This window comes from Phoenix dactylifera, chromosome 1, assembly GCF_051530095.1.
Source record: "Phoenix dactylifera cultivar Ajwa chromosome 1, Ajwa_hap1_PhDact_Kaust_v1.1, whole genome shotgun sequence".
NCBI classification, from domain to species: domain Eukaryota; kingdom Viridiplantae; phylum Streptophyta; class Magnoliopsida; order Arecales; family Arecaceae; genus Phoenix; species Phoenix dactylifera.
In genome coordinates, this window is record NC_143190.1 from 34,958,006 (window position 1) to 34,978,779 (window position 20,774).

Here is a 20,774-nt window from a genome sequence, read left to right on the forward strand (position 1 = left end):
AATGCGGCTTTGACCCAAAAAAGAAGAAGAGTGCCCACCGCTTGCACTGAGCAGCAGCTACTCTACTACGGAAAAAACGCTCTGCTCGATCTCGATGTCCCTCCAAGTAAGCTCCTCCATCGCCCTGTCCTCAGCATTTACGTCCCCGACGAGTACCAAGACAGAGAACCGAAGCAGGAGTTAGACGAAGAGCAAGAAGGGGAGGAGGAAGAAGAAGAAGAAGAAGAAGAAGTGGATACTTATGCGACGAGTTCCGGATGTACGAGTTCAAGGCGGACTGCCCCTTCGCCCACCCGGGGGAGAAGGCGCGGCGGCGGACCCAAGGCGATACCACTAGTCGGGCACCATCTGCCCGGACTTCCGGCGGTCGGGGGGTGCCCGCGCGGGGACGCCTGCGAGTTCGCCCACGGGGTGTTCGAGTGCTGGTTCCACCCCGCCCGCTACCGAACCATGCCCTGCAAAGACGGCCGCCGCTGCCGCCGCAAGGTCTGCTTCTTCGCCCACTCCCCCCGCCAGCTCTGCCTCCTCCCCTCCATCGCCTCGGCCGACCCCACCACTCCCATCCCCTCCCCTGGTTCGACTCGCGAGCCCTCACGCTCTGCCGTTTGGCCCGCCGCCTCGTCGCCAACTTCGACACTCAGGGGTTTCTCTCCACCGATTTCCCCATCTGGTGGACCGTTGCAGCCCTCCAGATGTACTACTGCTGGCAATAACAGCAATACTACTAGTAATACTAACGAGGAGTGTGGAGTGTTGTTTTCTAGTGGGGTGATGGGCTACGATTCGCTGTACGAGGAGTTGATGAGTTCTTTAGGGGCGATGGAGCTTTCTGGAACTACTGCTTCTACTTTTTATGGGATCGGTGGAGCTGGTGCTCGTTCTTCTCCGAGTTTTTCTACTTCGAGTGTTGGTGGTCTGATGGAGGGGAAGGATTTGGTGGAGCAGAGGAGTAGCAACAGGCGCAGCAGCTGTGGGCCGGATCAATGATGTCATCACAGTCGTTGGATCGGTGCGATCTATGGCTTTATTGTTTGGTTGGTATTTGAAATTTTAATTGAAGAAGTAGGTTTGACACGATGGATTTGTTTGGGTAAAAATAGTCATTTCTTTCTATTTCAAGTGAATTGTTTTTGTTCTCATTCACCCTTTACCACCATTTTGGCATGCATGAGCCTCCTAATAATAGCACTAATTCATAATTCTTTCCCCAAACTTCTAACAGGTCATCACGTGAGATAAATGAAATGGACGATGAACTATGCCTCCTAAGATCTTTTTACGCATAAGTTACGTATAGATAGATGATAGAAGCGCCACCAGTTGTTCTATAAGAAAGCAACTTGAAAATTTCTTACATCAAAATACTTGAGGAAACTTTCATCCACTTTTGCATGGTTTGCATCTGAAACTCTTTCCAATGGAAATAGATAAATTATTTGGATAGAATTAAATGTTCAGCCTTGCATTATTAACTAAAAAATATAAGCAGATTAATTATATTTTAACGAATCTCAAATCTTTATATTTTAAAAAGAGATAAACATGACACTGCAATGATCATAAAAAATTTGGAACATACATCAGGTTGAGTCACCTCTCCTTTTTATCATATAAAACCCTCTTTATAATTCGTTTCTCCAAAAAAAGGCATCTTATTCTCTTCATTCTAGAAAAAAATGTCTCTATTTCTCCTGCACAACAAGAGAATGGATGGAAGTGGAAGTAAAATATGAAGAACTACAAAGAAGGAAAATTTGATTTCAAACATTTTACTAACCGATGAGATCAGCCATTAATGAGATTAACTCCTCAAACCATCACATGCATTTTTTTTTCTTACTTTTGGAAATAGGACAGAACCATAACTTTTTTGTTGTGGGCAAGAGATTGAGGAATGAGACCTCTTAGAATCGAATCCCCAGTTCTTGCTCAAACAGACGAGATTGTACAAATGAGCTACTCGCTCAGGGACACATTCACACATCAATGTCACGTATCTCACTCCCTTTTGGAAGCCCTGGACACATCAGCATGCACTAACCCAAGCCTACTTAGAGAACTACGTAGTTTTCAAATAATGGACCACTAATTTTTGGAACATAGGAATCCCTACCAGGGACTTACCACATACTGCCACCGCACCAGCTTAAATGATGAAAGCTCAATGATTAATCATCATGTTTACTGCTCATCTGATGCTTTTTTAAGAGGGCATCAATTGCTTAGGCCTCCAACTGAAATCAGCAAGCATCTTCTAGTTCTTAAACAATCAAACAGAAATCAGAATAACACACTTCAGCGTGTGGTATTCTCCAATACTAACAGAGTTTAATTTTGCAATGTATTGTGTGCTATGGCCATTACATCATAGCATAATCCTAACAGGTAGTTTATTTTGTATAATTTATCCATTGTATTTTGCAAACATGATCAATATCAACGTGAATTATTCTCAAGCAATCAGGTTATAAGCTTATCTGGTAGCCAACATATAGATGCATGTCAAGAAGACACTCAACTCCAGAAGAGTTTAATTAAACTTTACAACTATACAAGAGATGTCATCTGAGCTCTTCCGGGCAACAGCTGCCTCTGTCAGATGTTTGGCTGCTGCCTGGGCATCCTTTATATCTTTGATCGCATCCGCTGCCTCCTGGTTGGACATCACCTGGACCAAAATAAGCTTCATGAAGCTAACCTCACCGTTATCACTTGAACTTCAGTGAGTTTTTTAAAACCAGACTCACATTAGTTTAACGACTGGTGATGCCGGTCGTATGGAGACAGACCATACCTAGGTTGGAGGCTCACCATTGAAACATGGGAGTTTCGAGTAATGTCTAGTGATGCGAGAATCTATCTTAGATCAACAAAATTGTGTTTACCTTCCATAAACCGTCGCTTGCAAGGATTAGTACCTCTGTGTCATCATCTATCATCTTTTCCACCACATCTGGCTCAGAACTGAGGTGTACCTTCAGGCTGCGGTCTCCAAAGGCTCTTGCCACTGCCAGCTGCCCATCCACACGTGGCACATCTCCTGTATCAACCAGATACTGCAATTTAAACTATCATTTGCAGCTAGATGATAATCAATTGGCACGATTTCATAATCAAGTATTTGAATTTTCTTATTTTAGGCTGTGATTGATTGCATGTGTTAATCCAGGATATCATGAGCTAGTGCTGGGAGGTTGTGATAATGCAATAAGATCCATCACTGGGACGACAACATAAATACATACCTATACCAGGCCATAATCCCTGATATATGATTCACCATATCTGTAAACCAGGTATATTAACACAGCCATATATAAAGTCCAATTCTCTCATAAATATGCACACCAGGACATAATCCCTACCTAAAGTGCATGGACAGATCGACCATATGTAGAGTCCTTTTCTCTACCTGCACCAAGCATACTGTGCATATTGTAGGTTTCAAGGGTCCCATGTATAGCAAGACCCCAGATTCATAGTAAATTAAAATCATCAAGCTGAGTATTAAATGGATCAATTGGGGACCAGGACCACATGTGATAGACTGAATGATACTTTCTTTTGTCATCGATGCTCTGCCCAAAACCCAAAATACCTTAGAACAATGATATGTATGAGTTGGCAGAGAGATGCACAAAGATTTTTGGAAGCAATAATAAAATTCCCATAGGGACATGAACAAAAAAACAATGGCACAAAAGAGCAAAAAAACATTCTGACGTGCCAATGAGATGAAGTCCTATCAGAACATCCATATCAGAGATAAATTGCTCAAAAAAGTAACTTGAGTTGTTGCTTAAGGGTTTATGTAGAAACAAGATACTGAAAGGTATCTACAATCAAGCATTCATATTTTTTAGCAAAAAAAGGCAAATTAGGTTTTTCTTGCCCTTGATCAAATAGTCATTTTGATAACTATGCATTGACGGGGATGAAAGAGGAACATAACATAGCAATCAGTCTACTACTTCCTATATGTAACAAATTTACTAGATTATGGGTTCTTGGAAGAAATGAAAGTTGTCTTCAATCATCTATTCAAAGTCAGCTTTGAAAGCTTTGCTGGATTAGAATAAAATTTAGCAACAAAGTACCATTTCATAAGGGCCAATAAGAGTCATCCAAAGGTGGAGAGCAAGGTTCGCCGAATCGGTACCAGGCCCGTAGCTGTTGGCGACCGACATGGTACAGGTACCATACCATGCCGTTCCGAGACAAACCATTTTGTTTTTTGTTGATCTCAAAATGAAGTCGGCAAATGATTTGTAGACCTCACTTAAGTGAGGTTAAGTAAAGTCGGCAAACCATTTATTGACTTCAATTTTTTGCCATCTTGGAACTGAAATTGACAAATGGTTTGCCAACTTCACTTAATAAAAATTATAAGATATCTCCTATTCCAAAACGAAACAAGGGAACCCCTTGCCAACGAGCCAAGAGGGCTTGAGTCCTCTCTCTCTCTCTGCCTCTCCCTCCCTCTCTCTCTCTTCCTCTCCCTCTCCCTCCCTCTCTCTCTCTTCCTCTTCCTCTCCATCCCTCCCTTCCTCTCCCTCTCCCTCCCTCCCTCCCTCCCTCTCCCTTCTCCCTCTCCCTTCATTTCGAATCAATGCATCAAACTATGCAGGTAACCAATCAGTCCGATTTAGTAACGCCTGAAACCGGCCAGTTCGGCACGATTCAGCAAACTATGGTGGAGAGCATAGATGGTAAACCAATCTCCCACCCAGCACTTATAAATTATTATAATCATATAATATGCCAAAACTAATTCCTAGAATTATAATGTACTAAAATCAAACTTATGGAGGAAGAGGCCAAATATACCTCCTTATGATAAGCCATAGACTCGCATATACTACAAGGTGCAATTTACTTTGAGCTCTCTACAGTACACAGTCCATTTCCCTCACATTGACGATTCAACGAGGCCTGGCCCACAATTAAACTAATGAAATTGAATAATGGAACACTTCTAGTACATATAGAAAAATAAACATGCTTGTATGCATCTGTTTACTATGCAAGTACCAAAATCTAACAAGTTACAGTGCATCCTTCATTAATTAGTGACCATTAATTTAACTGCTGCACAAATCAACTAACTACTTTGAAGTTGCAATAAGTTCAAAAAGATGCATGCAAGTCCTTGCATGTTTTAGATGCGCCAAATAGAGAAAAGGCCAATATATATTACCTGCGAAGAAATTGATAGGACTTAAATCAACAATCCAAGAATGATGATCGAGAATTGCTAAGCAATGTTATCAAGTGCAGCTTATCGTTATCTGCAGTGGAGAATTATTAATATACATAATTATCAAGTATATACAAAAAAATTTTGGAGGAGATTCACATTGCAATCCCATCTCTGTATGTTCACTTTATTCGAGTTGCTTAAGCAATCATGCTCTAATAACTCAGATACACATAAAGAAGATTGTTTACCACAGATTTCTAAGATACTGCGAGACATCTGCTTTTGATAGGTGAAATAGAAGAGGATGTAAGTCACAGAAGGGAAGTGCAAATATAATATTTGGAAAACAGAATCTTGAATTTTCATGGAAGGTACCATTGGGTAATAATTCTTTTTTCATTGTGACTAATACAAGCAGCCTCATCCCACCAATCTAGGGTTGGCTTTATGGCTCCTATTTCAAAATTGAAAGCATGATAAATCCCTTCACAGTACTTCCACCTTTAATTGCCTGAATATGGAATGAACACAACCGAGGTAGCTGCGATGTCAAAGATGTAATAGGAAGCATCTGTGTAAATAATATTATTTACTATATAATTTTTTTCAATCGGTTGTATTACGAAATGTAAAATAATACATAGTCTAATTGTGATTGAACTAAGATTGTTTTCAGTAAAATGTTCTTGAAATTAGACGGAAGTGAAACATTAGGCAGTCTAGAGGGATTCTTCTTTAATCTTCCCCTCATCCTTGTCAACTGTTCAACTATGTTTCTCTGATTTCATCATCCACTAGAGCTGTTCCAATGATCCCTTATCTTTTCTAACTAGATGCTCTTGGACCATTTTTTTTCTAAATAGCTGTCAACCTGGCATCCATCCTCCATAGATTGATGTCAAATTCTTGATAGGACCAGTGACCAGTAGGGAGGGCTTACCTTGTTTTATTTTTATGCCGGATCCCCGTAGAAGGTTAGTTGTGTTTGTCTATTTACAAAATGAAGTTTCTTTAACAATTACCAAGTTTTCTGAGAAAAAGGAAAGGCAGATCCACCCATATTATAATTCTGACCCAAAAGAGACGCCCTCACCGCAACTTGAATTGTAGGCCTTCAGTTGGTGTGCTAACATCTACACCACGACAGCCCATGACCACCTGCACCATAATTACTCAGGCCCCAAAACTTGTGAATGCGTCATCCAAGATTCAAACCAAGAACCTCTGGTTGCTAATCAGAGGGGTATGACTACTAAGGCAAATTCCAGCTCATTTTAACAACATTATATATGAATATGTGCAAAATGGTTTGAGCTGAATTGCGAAATGGCATATCTGAGTTTGTCTGATAATACCGGCACTTCCTTGGCTGGGTAGACTAATAGGATACAACGAGGTTGATACTCAGAAAACATGATTGCTCACAGCTGCTACAACATTAACTAAACAGTGTAGTAAAAATTTCATATACTATGTGATATCTCAATGTATATCAGCAACTATATATAGAAAAGATTAAAGGCAGTTAGTTACCAGGAATATTTGACACAAAACCACCCTTGCCCTCAATTGATTGACGCTCCCTGCTTGGTTCATGATCAACAGAAAGTTGTGTAGCAACACCATTCCTGCAAATCACTGCTCGTGAATCTCCAACATTGGCTACCACAAGCTTCACACCATCTATCAATATAGCTGTAACTGCAGTAGAACCCCCTCTTCCCAGCTCAACTGCTTGCTCCAATATTTTACTGTCAGTTATTATATATGCTTTCCTAATGGCACCTGCTGTGTCACTCCAAAATTCAGGCTGCAGCAACACCAAAGATTCAAAATATTAGACAACAAAATTTTACAATTTAGTGTTGGAGCCGTGAAAAATTGCCAAGAGGATGATCAAGATACATTAAGAAAATAATTTTAGTTCAATGTTTAATGTGCATGATTTGATGGAAAGAACAGAGAACTACAGTCAGTGCACTCCACCTCTCTCAAGATGTTTTCGAATAGATGAGAGCGCAGGTAATTTGGAACATCATGGCCCAAGTGACCATCAAAAATAGCAAACAAACCCAGCTCACAATCACCCACTTGTTTGAATTCTGCCACTAGATAGTCCTCCATTGGATGACTTGATTTCCCCTTCACCAAGTGATATCCATGTCTGATATGCTTGCCTGATATCTTGCTCTTGCCTTTTCCAGTATCTGATGTAGATGAACCAAACCCAGCCTTAACCTGAAAGAATCATGTAAATCTCTAAGAAAACAATATTTTTCATCCATAAGAGAATTTAAGGATCAAAACTTTTAACATATTAGAAAATAACATAAGAGCATAGCTACAATAGCAGAGAAATACAAAAGCTCCAAGTAAGATTTTACACACACTCCTAAATTTGATTAAACAAGCCGTGTAAAGTTGCAACAAGTGTGGAACTTCAGCCTGAATCATACTTGTAAGCAATAATTAACATGGAACAGAACAGTGAACAGTTAGTCAAGGCCAAAACAAACTAGAAAATAGGAAAAATATATACCCACAAGTAAATAAAATATAGCAACATATGAGAATTGCTGAAAAAGAGCATGACGTTACAACTTGCAAACTCATAAAAGGACTTTTCTTGTTTTGGAGTATGAATCAAAGTAGTTACAAGTTACAGTACTACACAAACAGATCTCAAGGAGAAAACATATCTTGAGGACCTTGTGGGACTATCAGAAGCAATATACATATGGCACTGAGATCACGAGTACAGCATTTGGGAACTACAACACCCTAACGTGTTATCTACCAATTGCCAATAGTTATGCTGATACTATGACTGAGTCTTCTGATTTCTTGGATAACACCTAAATTTGTGGGACGACCAATATATGGACTGGAAATTCAGTTCAAATTGTCTCATATCAGCTTGCATCAAGGCTTGCTGGACCAGAATGTTGTCATAACTTACAACACCATTCATTATCATTTAATGAAAACAGGTCCAAAGCCACCTGAACTATTTGCTTAATGTAGGAATAGTTGAAGTGCGACTATTTATCCTTCCACAACAATTTTGCCACTTTCACCTACAAAAATCAACTCCTCTACACAGCCATAAGTGAACTATGTTTCATTTTCCTTCTTTTCCAAGACGCATAACATACATAGGCTATGGCAAGTCAGGATATAACAATAGTTCAAAAGAAAATATTATAGGAATCACTCTCCCTGGATACACCTAACAACCAGCTACAATAGGTCCATCTATTTAGAACTTAGGAAACATGCTAACATAGAAGATGCACTACATATAAGAATATGGAATTGCATTTTCCTAGTATGTTTCTAGCATGGTTAGCCGAACTAACCAGTTCTGAGCGTACCAAACTGGACCATTTAGTTACCGGCATGGTTCAAGCCTCCCCTTCGAATTGGAATATAAAATGGTCCGATTGCCCCCTCCGCCATGTCGCAACTCTAATCGAAGTCCCTCCGCCCTCAGCCAGTTCAACAATGATGATATACGACCCGTGTGCGTTTGTCTCTCTCTCCCCTCTCTCTCGCCGTATCTAAGCCCCTCTCCCTCCCTCCCTTCCTCCCTCTCCCTCTCCCTCCCTCCCTCTCTCTCATGCAGGATCCGAGGATCCAAGCCTCTCTCTTGACCTCTCTCTCCCTCCCTTCCTCCCCCCTCTCTCTCCTTCTCACTCACCCCCTCCCTCTCCAGCTCTCCCTGTTTTAGTACGCCCTGGAACAATGCAGTTTAGACCTGTACCATGCCGAACCACTTGCCAGCCAGTGTGACCTCGGTTACCGATTTAGCGAATCTTACTTTCCAATCATGGATTAAGCATGATATTCCATTTAATTGTGTAGACATATAGACTCTTGGAGGTTTTTATAATTGCAAGACCTAACAGATCATGCTGTAAGTTGGTTATAATTATCTTTATTATCTCAATGAAGTTGGTGAGGTCCCTCTCCCCTTTTATGAAAAATGTTTAAATTTATAGGATCTTAAGCCTCATAATCCTTCTGGCTTGTATTAGGCGATCTCTAGCTTTTATGGCTTCTGTGATTCATATATCCTAAGTATGTTCTCATGAAAGCAAGCATATTGTGGTGGCAGCGAAAGCATGCATGCAATATGCCATTGTTTCCCAACCGTCAACAGATAAGTTCTCTCGGTACCTTTTTTTTCTTTGCTACACCAGATGACTCATACCAGTCTAATATGAACACATCCAAAAAAGTCAAAATACAATTCACAAAACGTCCGAGGCAGCTCCTCTTCATCTGTCCACAGAACAGCCCCAGAGTGATTTGCAACAAAGGAGGCCACCCAGTCCGCAGCTATGTTGATCTCCCTAAATACATGTTTTGCCCTGAAGATAATGTCCCCACTGGCCATGCCCCAGATGTCCTGAAGCAGGGGGTGGTGTCCTCCAGCAATATTAGGACACTCTCGGATCCAACCAATCACAGTGGTTGAGCCACCTTCAAGCAGGATGGCACTGGCCTGTAGCACAAGCCGAGCATGACACAGGCCGGCCCAAGCTGCTCTAAGCTCCGCTCCAGAGACAGAGATGTCGAAGATCGAGCTTCCACCGGCTGCCACTACTTTAGAGTCCAAGTCCAAGTTGCTGATCACGAAGCCCGCGCCACCTCTCCTGCCTAAGGTTGTAAATGGGTCAGGTTGACCTGTAACCCGACCCGACCCGATCTGAATTTTAGGACCCACAGGGCCGAGTTAGGTCCTAAATTTGGATTTGTTCTATTTTTCGGGTCGGGTTTGGGTCAACCCAAGCTTGACCCAACCTGGACTCGACCTGACCCATTTTTTTGGGATCAATTTTGGATCGTTTACCAAAAGACCCGATTCGACCCGACCTGACCCGAACTCAGATTACCCGTTTAGACCTGCAGGCCCACAGCTCGCAAAGAAACCGCTAGCCAGCTCCATAACCCATGAGATATAAGTCCTGATTCGCTTTCGAAAGGGGGGAATCCAAGTCCCCTGTTCGGCGAAGAAACTTTAGATCTGGAAAAGTCGAGAAGACCCTTCCTTTCCGGATCAATCTCCCACTTCCGCGCGCCCGCGAGTCTCTTCGGCGTCCAGCGACTTCGACGTGCTTCGTCCCTTCTCCCAAGGTATGTCCCTTCTCTGTCCTGGTTTTCCTCACCCTCCTCTGCTTATACATCAGGTGGGCCTGCGACTACCAGCGATGGACAACGGCAACTGGCATGGGGGAGTTATCCTCTGAGGCTGGCTTCACGACCACCAGGCCTTGATGCGGAGACCGTGGGTAGCTTCCTAGTGCACTTACACCAACAATTTTCATCGGGCGACGAAGCCCAGTGCTCCATATGCCTCAGCTGCTTGATAGAGGGAGAGAAGGTTAAGGTGCTCGCAAAGAAACCGCTAGCCAGCTCCAAACCCATGAGATATAAGTCCTGATTCGCTTTCGAAAGGGGGGAATCCAAGTCCCCTGTTCGGCGGAGGAACTTTAGATCTGAAAAAGTCGAGAAGACCCTTCCTTTCCGGATCGATCTCCCACTTCCGCGCGCCCGCGAGTCTCTTCGGCGTCCAGCGACTTCGACGTGCTTCATCCCTTCTCCCAAGGTATGTCCCTTCTCCGTCTTGGTTTTTCTCACCCTCCTCTGCTTATACATCAGGTGGGCCTGCGACTACCAGCGATGGACAACGGCAACGGGCATGGGGGAGTTATCCTCTGAGGCTGGCTTCACGACCACCAGGCCTTGATGCGGAGATCGTGGGTAGCTTCCTGGTGCACTTACACCAGCAATTTTCATCGGGCGACGAAGCCCAGTGCTCCATATGCCTCAGCTGCTTGATAGAGGGAGAGAAGGTTAAGGTGCTGCCAAGCTGTAGCCATCCATTCCATCCAAAGTGCATTGATGAATGGCTGAAGGCTCATTCGAGCTGCCTGCTATGTAAGGCTTCTTTTGGGTGATCGACGGCAGAGCCAGTGGTCGTCGTTTGAGAAGAAGATAGGCTGAGAATGGGGTTTTGAGTCGATGGATAAGAGTGTCTTTTTTTTCTTTTTTATTTTCTTTTTTTTTTCTATTTTTGGGAGCCATGGGCGTGGAACAGGAGAGGCTGGCGGTGGAATCCATGGAGGGATGGTGGCTTTTGGTTTTTTGCCATGGAAGAGGGCCAAGGCACGGATAGCCTCACCCGACCCGACCTAGATTCGGACCCGACCTGGACCCGAATTACTCGGATCGGGTCTGGGTTATACATGGACCCGACCCGACCCGACCCACCCGTTGGGTCCAAAATTATAGCGGTGGATCCGACCCGATCCGACCCGAACGAGAAATTGGGTCGGGTCGGGTCGGATCGAAGTCACTCAAGACCGAACTCGACCCGACCCATTTGCACCCCTACTGCTGCCACCATCCAAAATATATCCATCAAAATTGACTTTGAGGAAGCTCGAAGATGAGGGCTCCCAGGTGATGTACACCGTCTGAGATACTGTATAAGTAGAAGAAGAGTCCTAGGTGCCCCGAGCTATCAACAGCCCGCCCGATGGACCAGAATGGGTGATCTCCACAGCTTGCACTCGGGCTCTCTTCATGACGAGCCTAAGTATCGAACTGCTCCCCCAAACATCCAAGCATTTCTAGATAGCCCAATGTGATAAGCAACATAAGTCGTCCTGATGACCACATACTAGGCCTAGGGCGAACCAGCCTACCTCCTGAGTGCCTGGGTAAACAAACTGGACTGGCATAGCGCCTTTGACGAGATGTCAGGCAGCCTCCACACCCTCTCACCTCGATCACACTGAAATAACATGTGATCCACGGACTCCTCCGCCTCACACCCAGGGCAGATCGGAGAAATACTCAGTCCGCACCTACTCAGGACGGCTCTTGTCGGTAGACATTCCCGGATCACCTTCCACAAGAATAATGCAATCCTCGAATGAAGACCGAAGATACAAATCTAGGCAGTCCAACCTCTGACTCTGCTCACTTTGGACCAGGTCGTAGATATCCCCGATACTGATCGTCGGGTTGTAAGAAGTCCTCCAGACCCTCACATCCGGGACGTCGCTTCCAGAAATTGTCAGTGAATGCACCCTCTCTACATGGTGCTCTCCAAATAAATGACTAGTTCGGCTAAAGTCCCACCCAGTTCCATCTGGGCGGAGGAGATCACAAATCCATAAATCATCTACAGCCTCAACATTGACCATGGTTGGCCAGAGTCTCACCATAAGGGTATCCATCTAGGGGTCCTCTGCTAAATCCACACCGCGCCCATCTTCGATCAGCCATCTAATGTTGGCCAAAATAATAGAAGCATGCCTGCATATCTCTCTCCAAATCAAGGAGCACCTCCAACCCCTCTAGAATACGCCATCAGCAGTCCCAGGGCCGTACCGGGCTGTTATCACCTGACTCCATAGGCTCTGTGGCTTAGGAAATAGCCTCGCAGCATGTCTAGCGACTAGTGCCTCTCTCCTCCCGAGCAAAGATTGAACACCCAGCCCCTCTCTTGAGTAGACCGGCAAACAGCACCCTAAGCAAGCAGGTGCACCCTGTGTCTGCTGCCATATGAGCCCCAGAAGCTCCGGAGCATTTACTCAATCCTCAACATCACCAGCTTTGGAACAACTATGCTGGACATGAGGTAGATCGGCATGGAGCTGAGTACCGATTTCACAAGGGTCAGCCTGCCCATCATGGTGGTACCTTTTTTTGAGAGGGATACGGAAGGAAGCAAATCGCTTTCCCCAATTTATTAGGTAAAATAAAGAATGATTACAGGGAAAAGAAATAGAAGAAGTGGAGAGTGGTTACTAGGAAAGTACACCGGAGATCATGGAATTAGAAAAGAGGATCTAAAGATGTAGGATATTTTTGTGGCTTTCCAGATCTTTAGCTGAGCATAAATTACCCCAAAGTTTGAAGGTGCGAAGAGTTTTGGAAAGGACTGCTTTAACGGAAGACCTTTTCCTTAACACTGTTCAATGTCCGAAATGCTTCTCATAATCTAAGAAAGGCAACAACCCCAAAACCTTAACCTATTTAAAATCTACCAAAACAAAGATAGCCCCATTTTTTTCTCAAAAAAGTAAAAAAGATTTCCCCAATCATTCCAATACGAGATATACAAATTCAAAAAGATATAAATCTGGATCAGAAAATAAGCAATTTAATCATCGTCGATAAAAGTGTCGGTAAGAGAACGAATGAAAGGGTAATGATAATTAATCAACGTACCTTCATCTTGTGCAAGATCTCTCTTCCCGTCATTATAATTTGTGTGATTCCTCCCGCTGCTACTTCTATCCAAAATAAAGAATAAATTAAACACAGATTTTTTTCTCGCACAAATTATACACCCAAGGAAGGCAGGCAAGAAGAAGAGCTTTGTATTGTTGAAGAGAGGCTCCGTGTGGATGATTGACGGAGATCCAGTCGTGGTATTCTGAGGCGACGGTGGCCGCTCGGTGGCCGCTCTTTGTGATGTCGACACCTTGCTTGCTTGGCCATTTTATTTTTATCTTTATCATAATAATTATTATTATTATTGACGGCTTTGAATGTTTGATCGAGTCTACAGTGTGCGAAGGACTTGCGGCGTCACCGACACGCCGGGCTGACGGCACGGCGTCGTTAAAGTACGGGTAGAAATAAATCCCACTAATAGGACAAGGTCGGTTGACTCAATTCTGCAAACATCTTAACCCAATACACACGAACAAAAATCATATTAGACCGGGCACCATAGTACATCAGGCAAAAAAAAAAAAAAACCATATTTTTTTTATACCCATCTTAAAAAAAATCCAAAAATCAAAGTCCATCAATGTTATAATTTTAAAAAATTTAAAAAAAATCATGCGCCAATAGAAGCTATGCATGAAAAAAAGACCATCTCATCCTTCTTTTTTGTCAAATAATATACACTCATTGGCTTTCTAATATACCGTAAGCGTCGTTCATACATACCTAATAGCAACTCAATATATCACTTCAGATAAATCGATATATGGTTTTCAAAATATGATATTTACCAATACATGGTATATGTTAATCGATACACACCTAGCAATATAGTTATCTAACATCCCAATACACATCTCTAAATAAATTAATACACAATTTAGAAAATGATACCGAGTTTATTGAATATGGTATTTGTAAATACAATCTGTACGATTAAGTAATATACACATAGTAAAATAATCATCCAATAGTTTCTAGAAAAAGGGAGAAATGGACTTAGGAGGAGAAGGAAGCTCTTGTGGATAGAAAAGACAGCTTGATGAGGAAGAGAATAAAATGAAAGGCTTAATGCCTTATTTGGAAAATGTTGATGGTCTTTTTTTGGAAATGGTCTTTCTTAGCTCGTGTATTTTTTTTTTTAATTTTTTTTTGAGTTAGGAGATTAACAGACTCGATTGGTAGAAAAAGAAATGCGTCAAAGAAAGAGAGCTCTGTGCCATATGATTTTTATTCCATGTCCGTGCTCTTACACGCGGCACCATCAATAAAATAAGCATATAGCTCAAAGAACCGCGCATCAACTGATAGTAAGAGGTTATATGTTACTGAACTTTTTTTAACTACGTCTTCTTTTGTAGCCACAGTTTTAGTCCTGATGCCACAAGTCTCCATACTTTTTGAGTTAGATTCTTATCTCAGCCAAAATTAGATCTTTCAAAGTGTTAAATAAATATATAAATAATAAATAAATAAATCCTGTGCCTAGCTCCCTCATTCTCCTGCCTGTATCCTTGCCTTACTAATGATTTGTTCCTTAACATCTTTGAGGTTATATGTTACTGAACTTTTTTTAACTACGTCTTCTTTTGTAACCACAGTTTTAGTCCTGATGCCACAAGTCTCCATACTTTTTGAGTTAGATTCTTATCTCAGCCAAAATTAGATCTTTCAAAGTGTTAAATAAATATATAAATAATAAATAAATAAATCCTGTGCCTAGCTCCCTCATTCTCCTGCCTGTATCCTTGCCTTACTAATGATGAGTTCCTTAACATCTTTGAGATTTAAAATAATTCATATTCATAATCCACGTTCTTCCATAAATTCTAAAACGAAGCAACTGCTGCAAAATTTGGGCTCCAATTCGCATGGTTACTACGCTGTTAGATTATCTCACCATTCACAACATTGCCGACCAACAATCATCCACAATCTGAATAGCTGTTCTTAACTCTCATTTTTAATTTTAAAAACTACTTTTATCCAGCATTTCCTCCTACCATTTTCCTGTTTTTCTGCTATTTGAAAAACAAAGAAAGAAAAACAAGTATGATGCCGAATTTGCCCTTAACTTTCTTCCTCTTTTACAAAGAAAAGATTCTAGTTACACGGTGTGCACAACAAATTAGACTGGTTCAAGCAATCTTGAACAAATATTACAAGCAATCATCTCATATGAAAGGCATGCCACCTTTCTCCTCTCTGGTTCACACGCAATTCTGGTGACTTTGGCTTTGTTGTTTCCTTTGTTGACCTGCCAAAAAAGGAAAACATTAACATGACTACATTTCATGGTCATCATAGCCAGAAAAAAAAGAGACAGTAAATTTCGCATGAGTAAGTTAAGATGACTACATAAACAAGATTGCTCACTTTTGTGGAAGGAATGGATTGTCAAACTTCGGAAGTTGCCTTGCATGGGGCACCATTGTCCTCCTCAACTGTTTCACTGCCTTCTCTTCTTCAATCTGTGCAAGTTGTGACCATTTTTTGACAAGAAACATTACCATCATAAAGCTAACACACCAACCAAAAACATCAAGAATAATAATTTCAAAAATCCTTACCATTTTTGCAGTTTCATACTCCTCTCTCATTCTCTTATACATCATTTCTTTCTCCTTTATCTGCATCAAGGGTAAGATAAAATATTGAGATTAGAATAAGCATATACAATGATGATTGAAATGAATGTTATAAAAACCCTTGAGCATCATTGATTTGCAAGGCAATACCTAGGATCAATAGAAAATCAACAAACAGGAGAGACATTGCAAAACTAGAAACTAAGCAGAAATGGATGAAAGCAAATACATTAATTGTTTATAAGACTAGAGAACTTCAGAGGAGTGGGGGACTACATAAACAAGATATATTAAACCGTTCCGTAAATCTTGCATACCTTTTTATCAAACTCTGATCTCTGCACAGCCCTATGATCTGAATGGAATACAAACTCCTGGACTTCAGTAAGAGGCCTCCTCTCTATTTCTGGTAGTGGAATAGGATCACTGTCACCAACATTACAAAAAAGACTTCAGTATTTCTTTCCGACATGTATTAAAATTGAAGATGTACTGATATTTACTCTCTCATGATCCGTTGTGCTTTAAATATTCTCTTTTGTGCCTCTTCTCTTTGCATCCGTTCCTTCTCTTCCAGCTTCCTCTGCATCTCCTCTTCATGCCTTACTAAGCTCTCCAATTGAAAAGCCTCAGGCTTTGTACACTGCTTAGGCTCTGGTTTTGAAGGTATCTAAAAATAAAAGAAAGAAAAATAAATAAATGAAAAAAAGAATAGACACTCTGTAAAAAACTGATTGCAAGTCATCAGACATAATGTTCTTTACCACTGGATAATCTGTAGTGTACGGATATGGGTTAGCCTTGGGAATCCTAGCTTTCTCCTCTTCCAACTGTTTCTGAAAAATCTGCATAGCAAACTGCCTCTCTTTTTCAAATCCTCGCTCCTAAAAGAAATGCAAAACAACAGCAGGATCAGTCATTATTTGAGTTCAAAACAAGAATGCAAACGCTAAAAATAATAATGCATAATCCCCCACACCTCTGTTTTAAGATGAAAAGGATTTGGCATTGTGATTCCAGCAACTTCTCTATTGTCACGGTGAGAAGATTCCGAGTGCAGCGAGAGCTGAAAGAAAGAGTTGTAATCAATTTGAAAAAAAAAAAAGAAAAATCCTTCCATGCATAGCAATTATAACTAGGAAACACTGATGTCTACCTTGTCAAAGAGCTCCACCATAGTTGCTGAAGGACCAAACCTGTCATTTGTTGCAAAATGGAATTCTTGAGGAGTTGTTATTTGGGGCCTTGGATTGGAAGAAAACAAGCCAGTAGCTCCTCTGCTATCAAGTATCTGCACGAATTTTTCTTTCAGATAACAGTCAATAAACAACTTTTTGATAAATACGAATGAATATGAATCCAGAACAACAATTAAAGACCTTTTTATTGAGTGGCCGGGCCTTGAACTTTGGAATCTTTTCAAGTTCCTCCAGCTCCAATTCCTCTGAACTTTTGACTCTGTGATAGGGGTAAAGTTTCAAGAATATGCACGAGATATGACATGACTGAAGTTTCCAATTAACAGAAAATCAAAATTAAATAATAAACAAAGTGTCAAAAGGAAAATAATGCATACTTTGGAGGTCGTGCTCGTAGCGATGTTTCAAGAAGGGGTGGCCTTGGTTCAGTAAGTTTCGAGGGTTTGCTCTGATTCTGTCACATAAAAATGTTATTTTTCCATAATTTGGAAAACCTAATAGCTAGACAATCATGACTATGAAAGCAATAGTTCTACCTGGGTGGAAGCATCTATTGAGACTGTCGATGATGTTTCAGCATATTGATTCGCCCTCTCCATTGTCTTCAAATGGAATACCTGTGCAAAACAAAGAGAAAGTATTTGTGCGCTAAGACAGCTGGTTTTTGGCCAATGGAGCATAAAGCAAAATAGTGACCTGAAACTCAGGTTGTTGTGGAACAGTTCTGGGCAATGCAGGGAGTGACGGTGCTTCTAGAATCTGTCAAGTGAATAAGAAAAATGTAAGAATATTATTCAGAAGCCCTAATAGCAAATGAATGAATAGAAATGATGAAAAAGCCAACCTTCTTGTTTACAGGCCGAGCTTTGAACTTAGGAATCTTTGCCAACATTTCTTCCTCTAGCTCTGCAGAGCTTTTCACCCTTACTGCACGAACTCGGTGTGCTGTCTCAAGTGCTGGCTCCTTTGGCCTTGTCAAGATAAGCCTGGTCCTCCTTTGTATCATTGAAGCTGTATCATCCTGGACAGTCAAGCATATCAATTGCTAAGCTTCCACTGAGATATTAGCTACTGAACCATGTAATAGCCAGGACCGTCTTAAATATTCAGCTGGAAGTACAAACAAATGGCATTTAACTTCATATTATAGATGAAATTTAAAGCATCAAGGATATGTTTTCTGCTAGGTCCATTGCCAGTATATTCAGCATGCCAAAAGACTCGGATTGGGTCATACTTCCGCAACCATGAACCTGGAAGTTATCTGACTATATTTTCACTCAGTAATAGTTCTTAAAGACAGAGAATAAATAAAGCACCAAAGGATGATCTCCCTGCAAGATTTCCTAAGATCCATCATCAGCTAGAGATACCTTCATTTATCAGCAGCAATTACCATATTCAAATGGCAATAGTAGAAACTCAATTTGCTTTCATCCATAATTACTGCCCATCAATCCATACAAAACTGTCAATTAATTGAGAAAATCTATAAACTCATAAGAGATGGAATTGGTGAACCTTTCAGTCAGGTCGACAATTTCAGTCAGTTGCAACTAGAGCAATGCCTAAGGGATGATCCCTAAAAGATTTCCTAAGGTCCACCATCAGCCAGAGATACCTTCATTTATCGGTAGTAATTACCATATTCAAATGGCAATAGTAGAAAATCAATTTGCTTTCATCCATAATTACTGCCCAACAATCCATACAAAACTGTCAAATAATTGAGAAAATCTATAAACTCATAAGAGATGGAGTTGGTCAACCTTTCAGTCAGGTCCACAATTTCAGTCAATTGTAACTAGAGCAATGCCTAAGGGATGATCCCTGCAAGATTTCTTAAGGTCCATCATCAGCCAGAGATAATCTTCATTTATCAGCAGTAACTACCATATTCAAATGGCAATAGTAGAAAATCAATTTGCTTTCTTCCATAATTACTGCCCAACAATCCATACAAAACTGTCAATTAATTGAGAAATCTATAAACTCATATGAGATGGAGTTGGTGAACCTTTCAGTCAGGTCCACAATTTCAGTCAATTGCAACTAGAGCAATGCCTAAGTGATGGTAATAAACCTAACTAGATATAACATTTTCAATTGTGACTACTTCCAAATTATATCTAACATATTTTTAAGATATGAAACAATAAGATGGAAAACTATAATAAGTTTGTCATTTTTCAACCAACAATGCATAAAAGCTATGAGATAGAACTGGTTATTAAATAAAAAATAGAGATGAGGTATGAAGTTATCTCTTGTGCACAGATTGTATTTATCTCAAATGACAAAAAAAAATGGCAGGAAATATGACGCAAAAAAAGGAGAAAAGAAAAAAATCAACTAAGATCTGCAATTTTCGAACTGCCAAAAGAAATAAACTTGCACTTTAAAATATGCAATCAGATTAAGCTGACAAAGACAGAATGTGAGGAGGGAGCAAATTAATCAAGCTAGTTACTTGAAATGAAGTAGCCCTACAAAGCTCATTATACATAAAACAAATTAATGAAAAAAGAGAGGGCAAAGTCTGTAACTAACATGTGAAAGTGATCTATTACGAGAGAAATCTAAGTCTCTAGTCGTTGACTGGAACTTTTTAACCAACTCTGCTGTAGACATGAATGGTGTTACTTCCTGTTTCAAAACATACATATCTGTGAGTTTAAAGTTCAAAGTAGTACTGCATCATCAGGCTGTACCTACTGATTGATGTGTCACATGGTTACATCAACATACCTTCCGGAGTGATGAGTCTTCATGACACACTCTAGAACCATATGAAAATATGTCAGTGCCGCTAGTTAAACCTGGTCTTGACTTGTGGGGCAACACTCTGGTTTTGACATTGAGTATCTGACGATTACAGCATTAAAACAAACTTTTCATCAACAATAAAGTAAAAAACGTCAAGTTTCAAAGTTGAATAGAAAAGGTGGCCTAACTACCTGTCTGGATCTTCCATCATCCAGCTTTTGCCTCTTTATGGCTTGATTTTCTTGAGCAATAACAGTAGCCATAGCATTCTTCGTGGCAACACCACCAGGACACCTACTTCATTGAAAAGGCCAAACTATAGAGCCTCCCAAACAAAAAATCTTTTAAATATGATATATGTGCAAACTGAACACTCACTTAATTACACTTTTAGGTTTGGTGCATTTTGAAGATTGGACAGAAGGGGACTTGGTTTTCAGCTTTGCTGCAGATGGCTGTTTAATCAAACTTGCTATTTTTTTAGCCGTCAAATTCTTTGTACTGGTGGGTGCTGATACAGAAACCGTCTGTACTTTCGGAGTGCAAGCTTCAATGCTAACTTGTTTCTTTACACTGGTCAGTGCTATTCCTTTTGTGGGAACCTTCTGTGCTTTTGGGGTGGAAGCTTCAGTAGACGTACACAAAATTAAAAGATTAAATTACTATAGAAATATTGCAAGTAATGGTTGAGAAAGATGTGAAAACTGATGGTTGTCTAAAAGCTATAGTATTTCTGTTGCAAAAAATGTTTGAAGCAGAAATAAAACT

General features: G+C 40.8%; 3 protein-coding genes across 7 annotated transcripts in view; 1 reads left to right on the forward strand and 2 right to left on the reverse strand.

Annotated features, from left to right (window-relative positions):
- LOC149768594 (uncharacterized) lies at positions 1-1,104 on the forward strand (the record flags this gene model as incomplete). The annotated part of the gene is made up of 1 exon (XM_089930553.1): positions 1-1,104. A coding segment is annotated over one exon (987 nt), but the record flags the coding sequence as incomplete, so codon positions are not given.
- Positions 1,105-2,327: 1,223 nt separating this feature from the next.
- On the reverse strand, positions 2,328-13,720 carry LOC120110601 (putative protein phosphatase 2C 62). Of its 2 annotated transcripts, none has more exons than XR_005511772.3 (5): positions 13,448-13,695; positions 7,187-7,438; positions 6,734-7,010; positions 2,748-3,040; positions 2,328-2,668 (listed from the first exon to the last, which is right to left on the reverse strand). XR_005511772.3 is itself a non-coding variant. In XM_039126071.3 (5 exons), the coding sequence occupies exons 1-5, from the start codon at positions 13,478-13,480 to the stop codon at positions 2,531-2,533; spliced, it is 855 nt and encodes a 284-aa protein (XP_038981999.1). In that variant the 5' UTR covers positions 13,481-13,720; the 3' UTR covers positions 2,328-2,530. The 2 variants fall into 2 exon arrangements, 1 of the variants encoding a protein (XP_038981999.1); XM_039126071.3 differs by having other exon boundaries at positions 2,886-3,040; positions 13,448-13,720.
- A 1,796-nt stretch (positions 13,721-15,516) lies between these two features.
- The window catches only part of LOC103707173 (protein TPX2-like), a 28,826-nt gene continuing 23,568 nt past the window's right edge, over positions 15,517-20,774 (reverse strand). For 3 of the 4 annotated variants that reach the window (XM_089930577.1, XM_088722600.2, XM_088722614.2), the window contains 17 exons: positions 20,385-20,631; positions 20,198-20,303; positions 19,989-20,105; positions 19,791-19,886; positions 18,085-18,261; positions 17,937-17,999; positions 17,777-17,857; positions 17,618-17,694; positions 17,421-17,499; positions 17,198-17,332; positions 17,021-17,107; positions 16,806-16,925; positions 16,545-16,711; positions 16,359-16,467; positions 16,024-16,083; positions 15,830-15,924; positions 15,517-15,710 (listed from right to left, as the gene is read on the reverse strand). In XM_089930577.1, coding sequence (XP_089786703.1) covers positions 15,623-15,710; positions 15,830-15,924; positions 16,024-16,083; positions 16,359-16,467; positions 16,545-16,711; positions 16,806-16,925; positions 17,021-17,107; positions 17,198-17,332; positions 17,421-17,499; positions 17,618-17,694; positions 17,777-17,857; positions 17,937-17,999; positions 18,085-18,261; positions 19,791-19,886; positions 19,989-20,105; positions 20,198-20,303; positions 20,385-20,631 — 1,904 coding nt within the window. In that variant the 3' untranslated portion in view covers positions 15,517-15,622. The remainder of the gene's footprint in view (positions 15,711-15,829; positions 15,925-16,023; positions 16,084-16,358; positions 16,468-16,544; positions 16,712-16,805; positions 16,926-17,020; positions 17,108-17,197; positions 17,333-17,420; positions 17,500-17,617; positions 17,695-17,776; positions 17,858-17,936; positions 18,000-18,084; positions 18,262-19,790; positions 19,887-19,988; positions 20,106-20,197; positions 20,304-20,384; positions 20,632-20,774) is intronic. The other variant, XM_008791564.5, reaches the window with a different exon arrangement.

Bases quoted from the DNA above. Each gene is read 5' to 3' on its own strand.
- LOC120110601 (XM_039126071.3), bottom strand. From the start codon at position 13,480: ATGACGGGAAGAGAGATCTTGCACAAGATGAAG. The intron at 7,439-13,447 runs GTACGTTGATTA...TGATTCTTTCAG, and splicing joins AGATCTTGCACAAGATGAAG to GTTAAGGCTGGGTTTGGTTC. The intron at 3,041-6,733 runs GTAACTAACTGC...TGGTTGATACAG, and splicing joins TTTTGTGTCAAATATTCCTG to GAGATGTGCCACGTGTGGAT.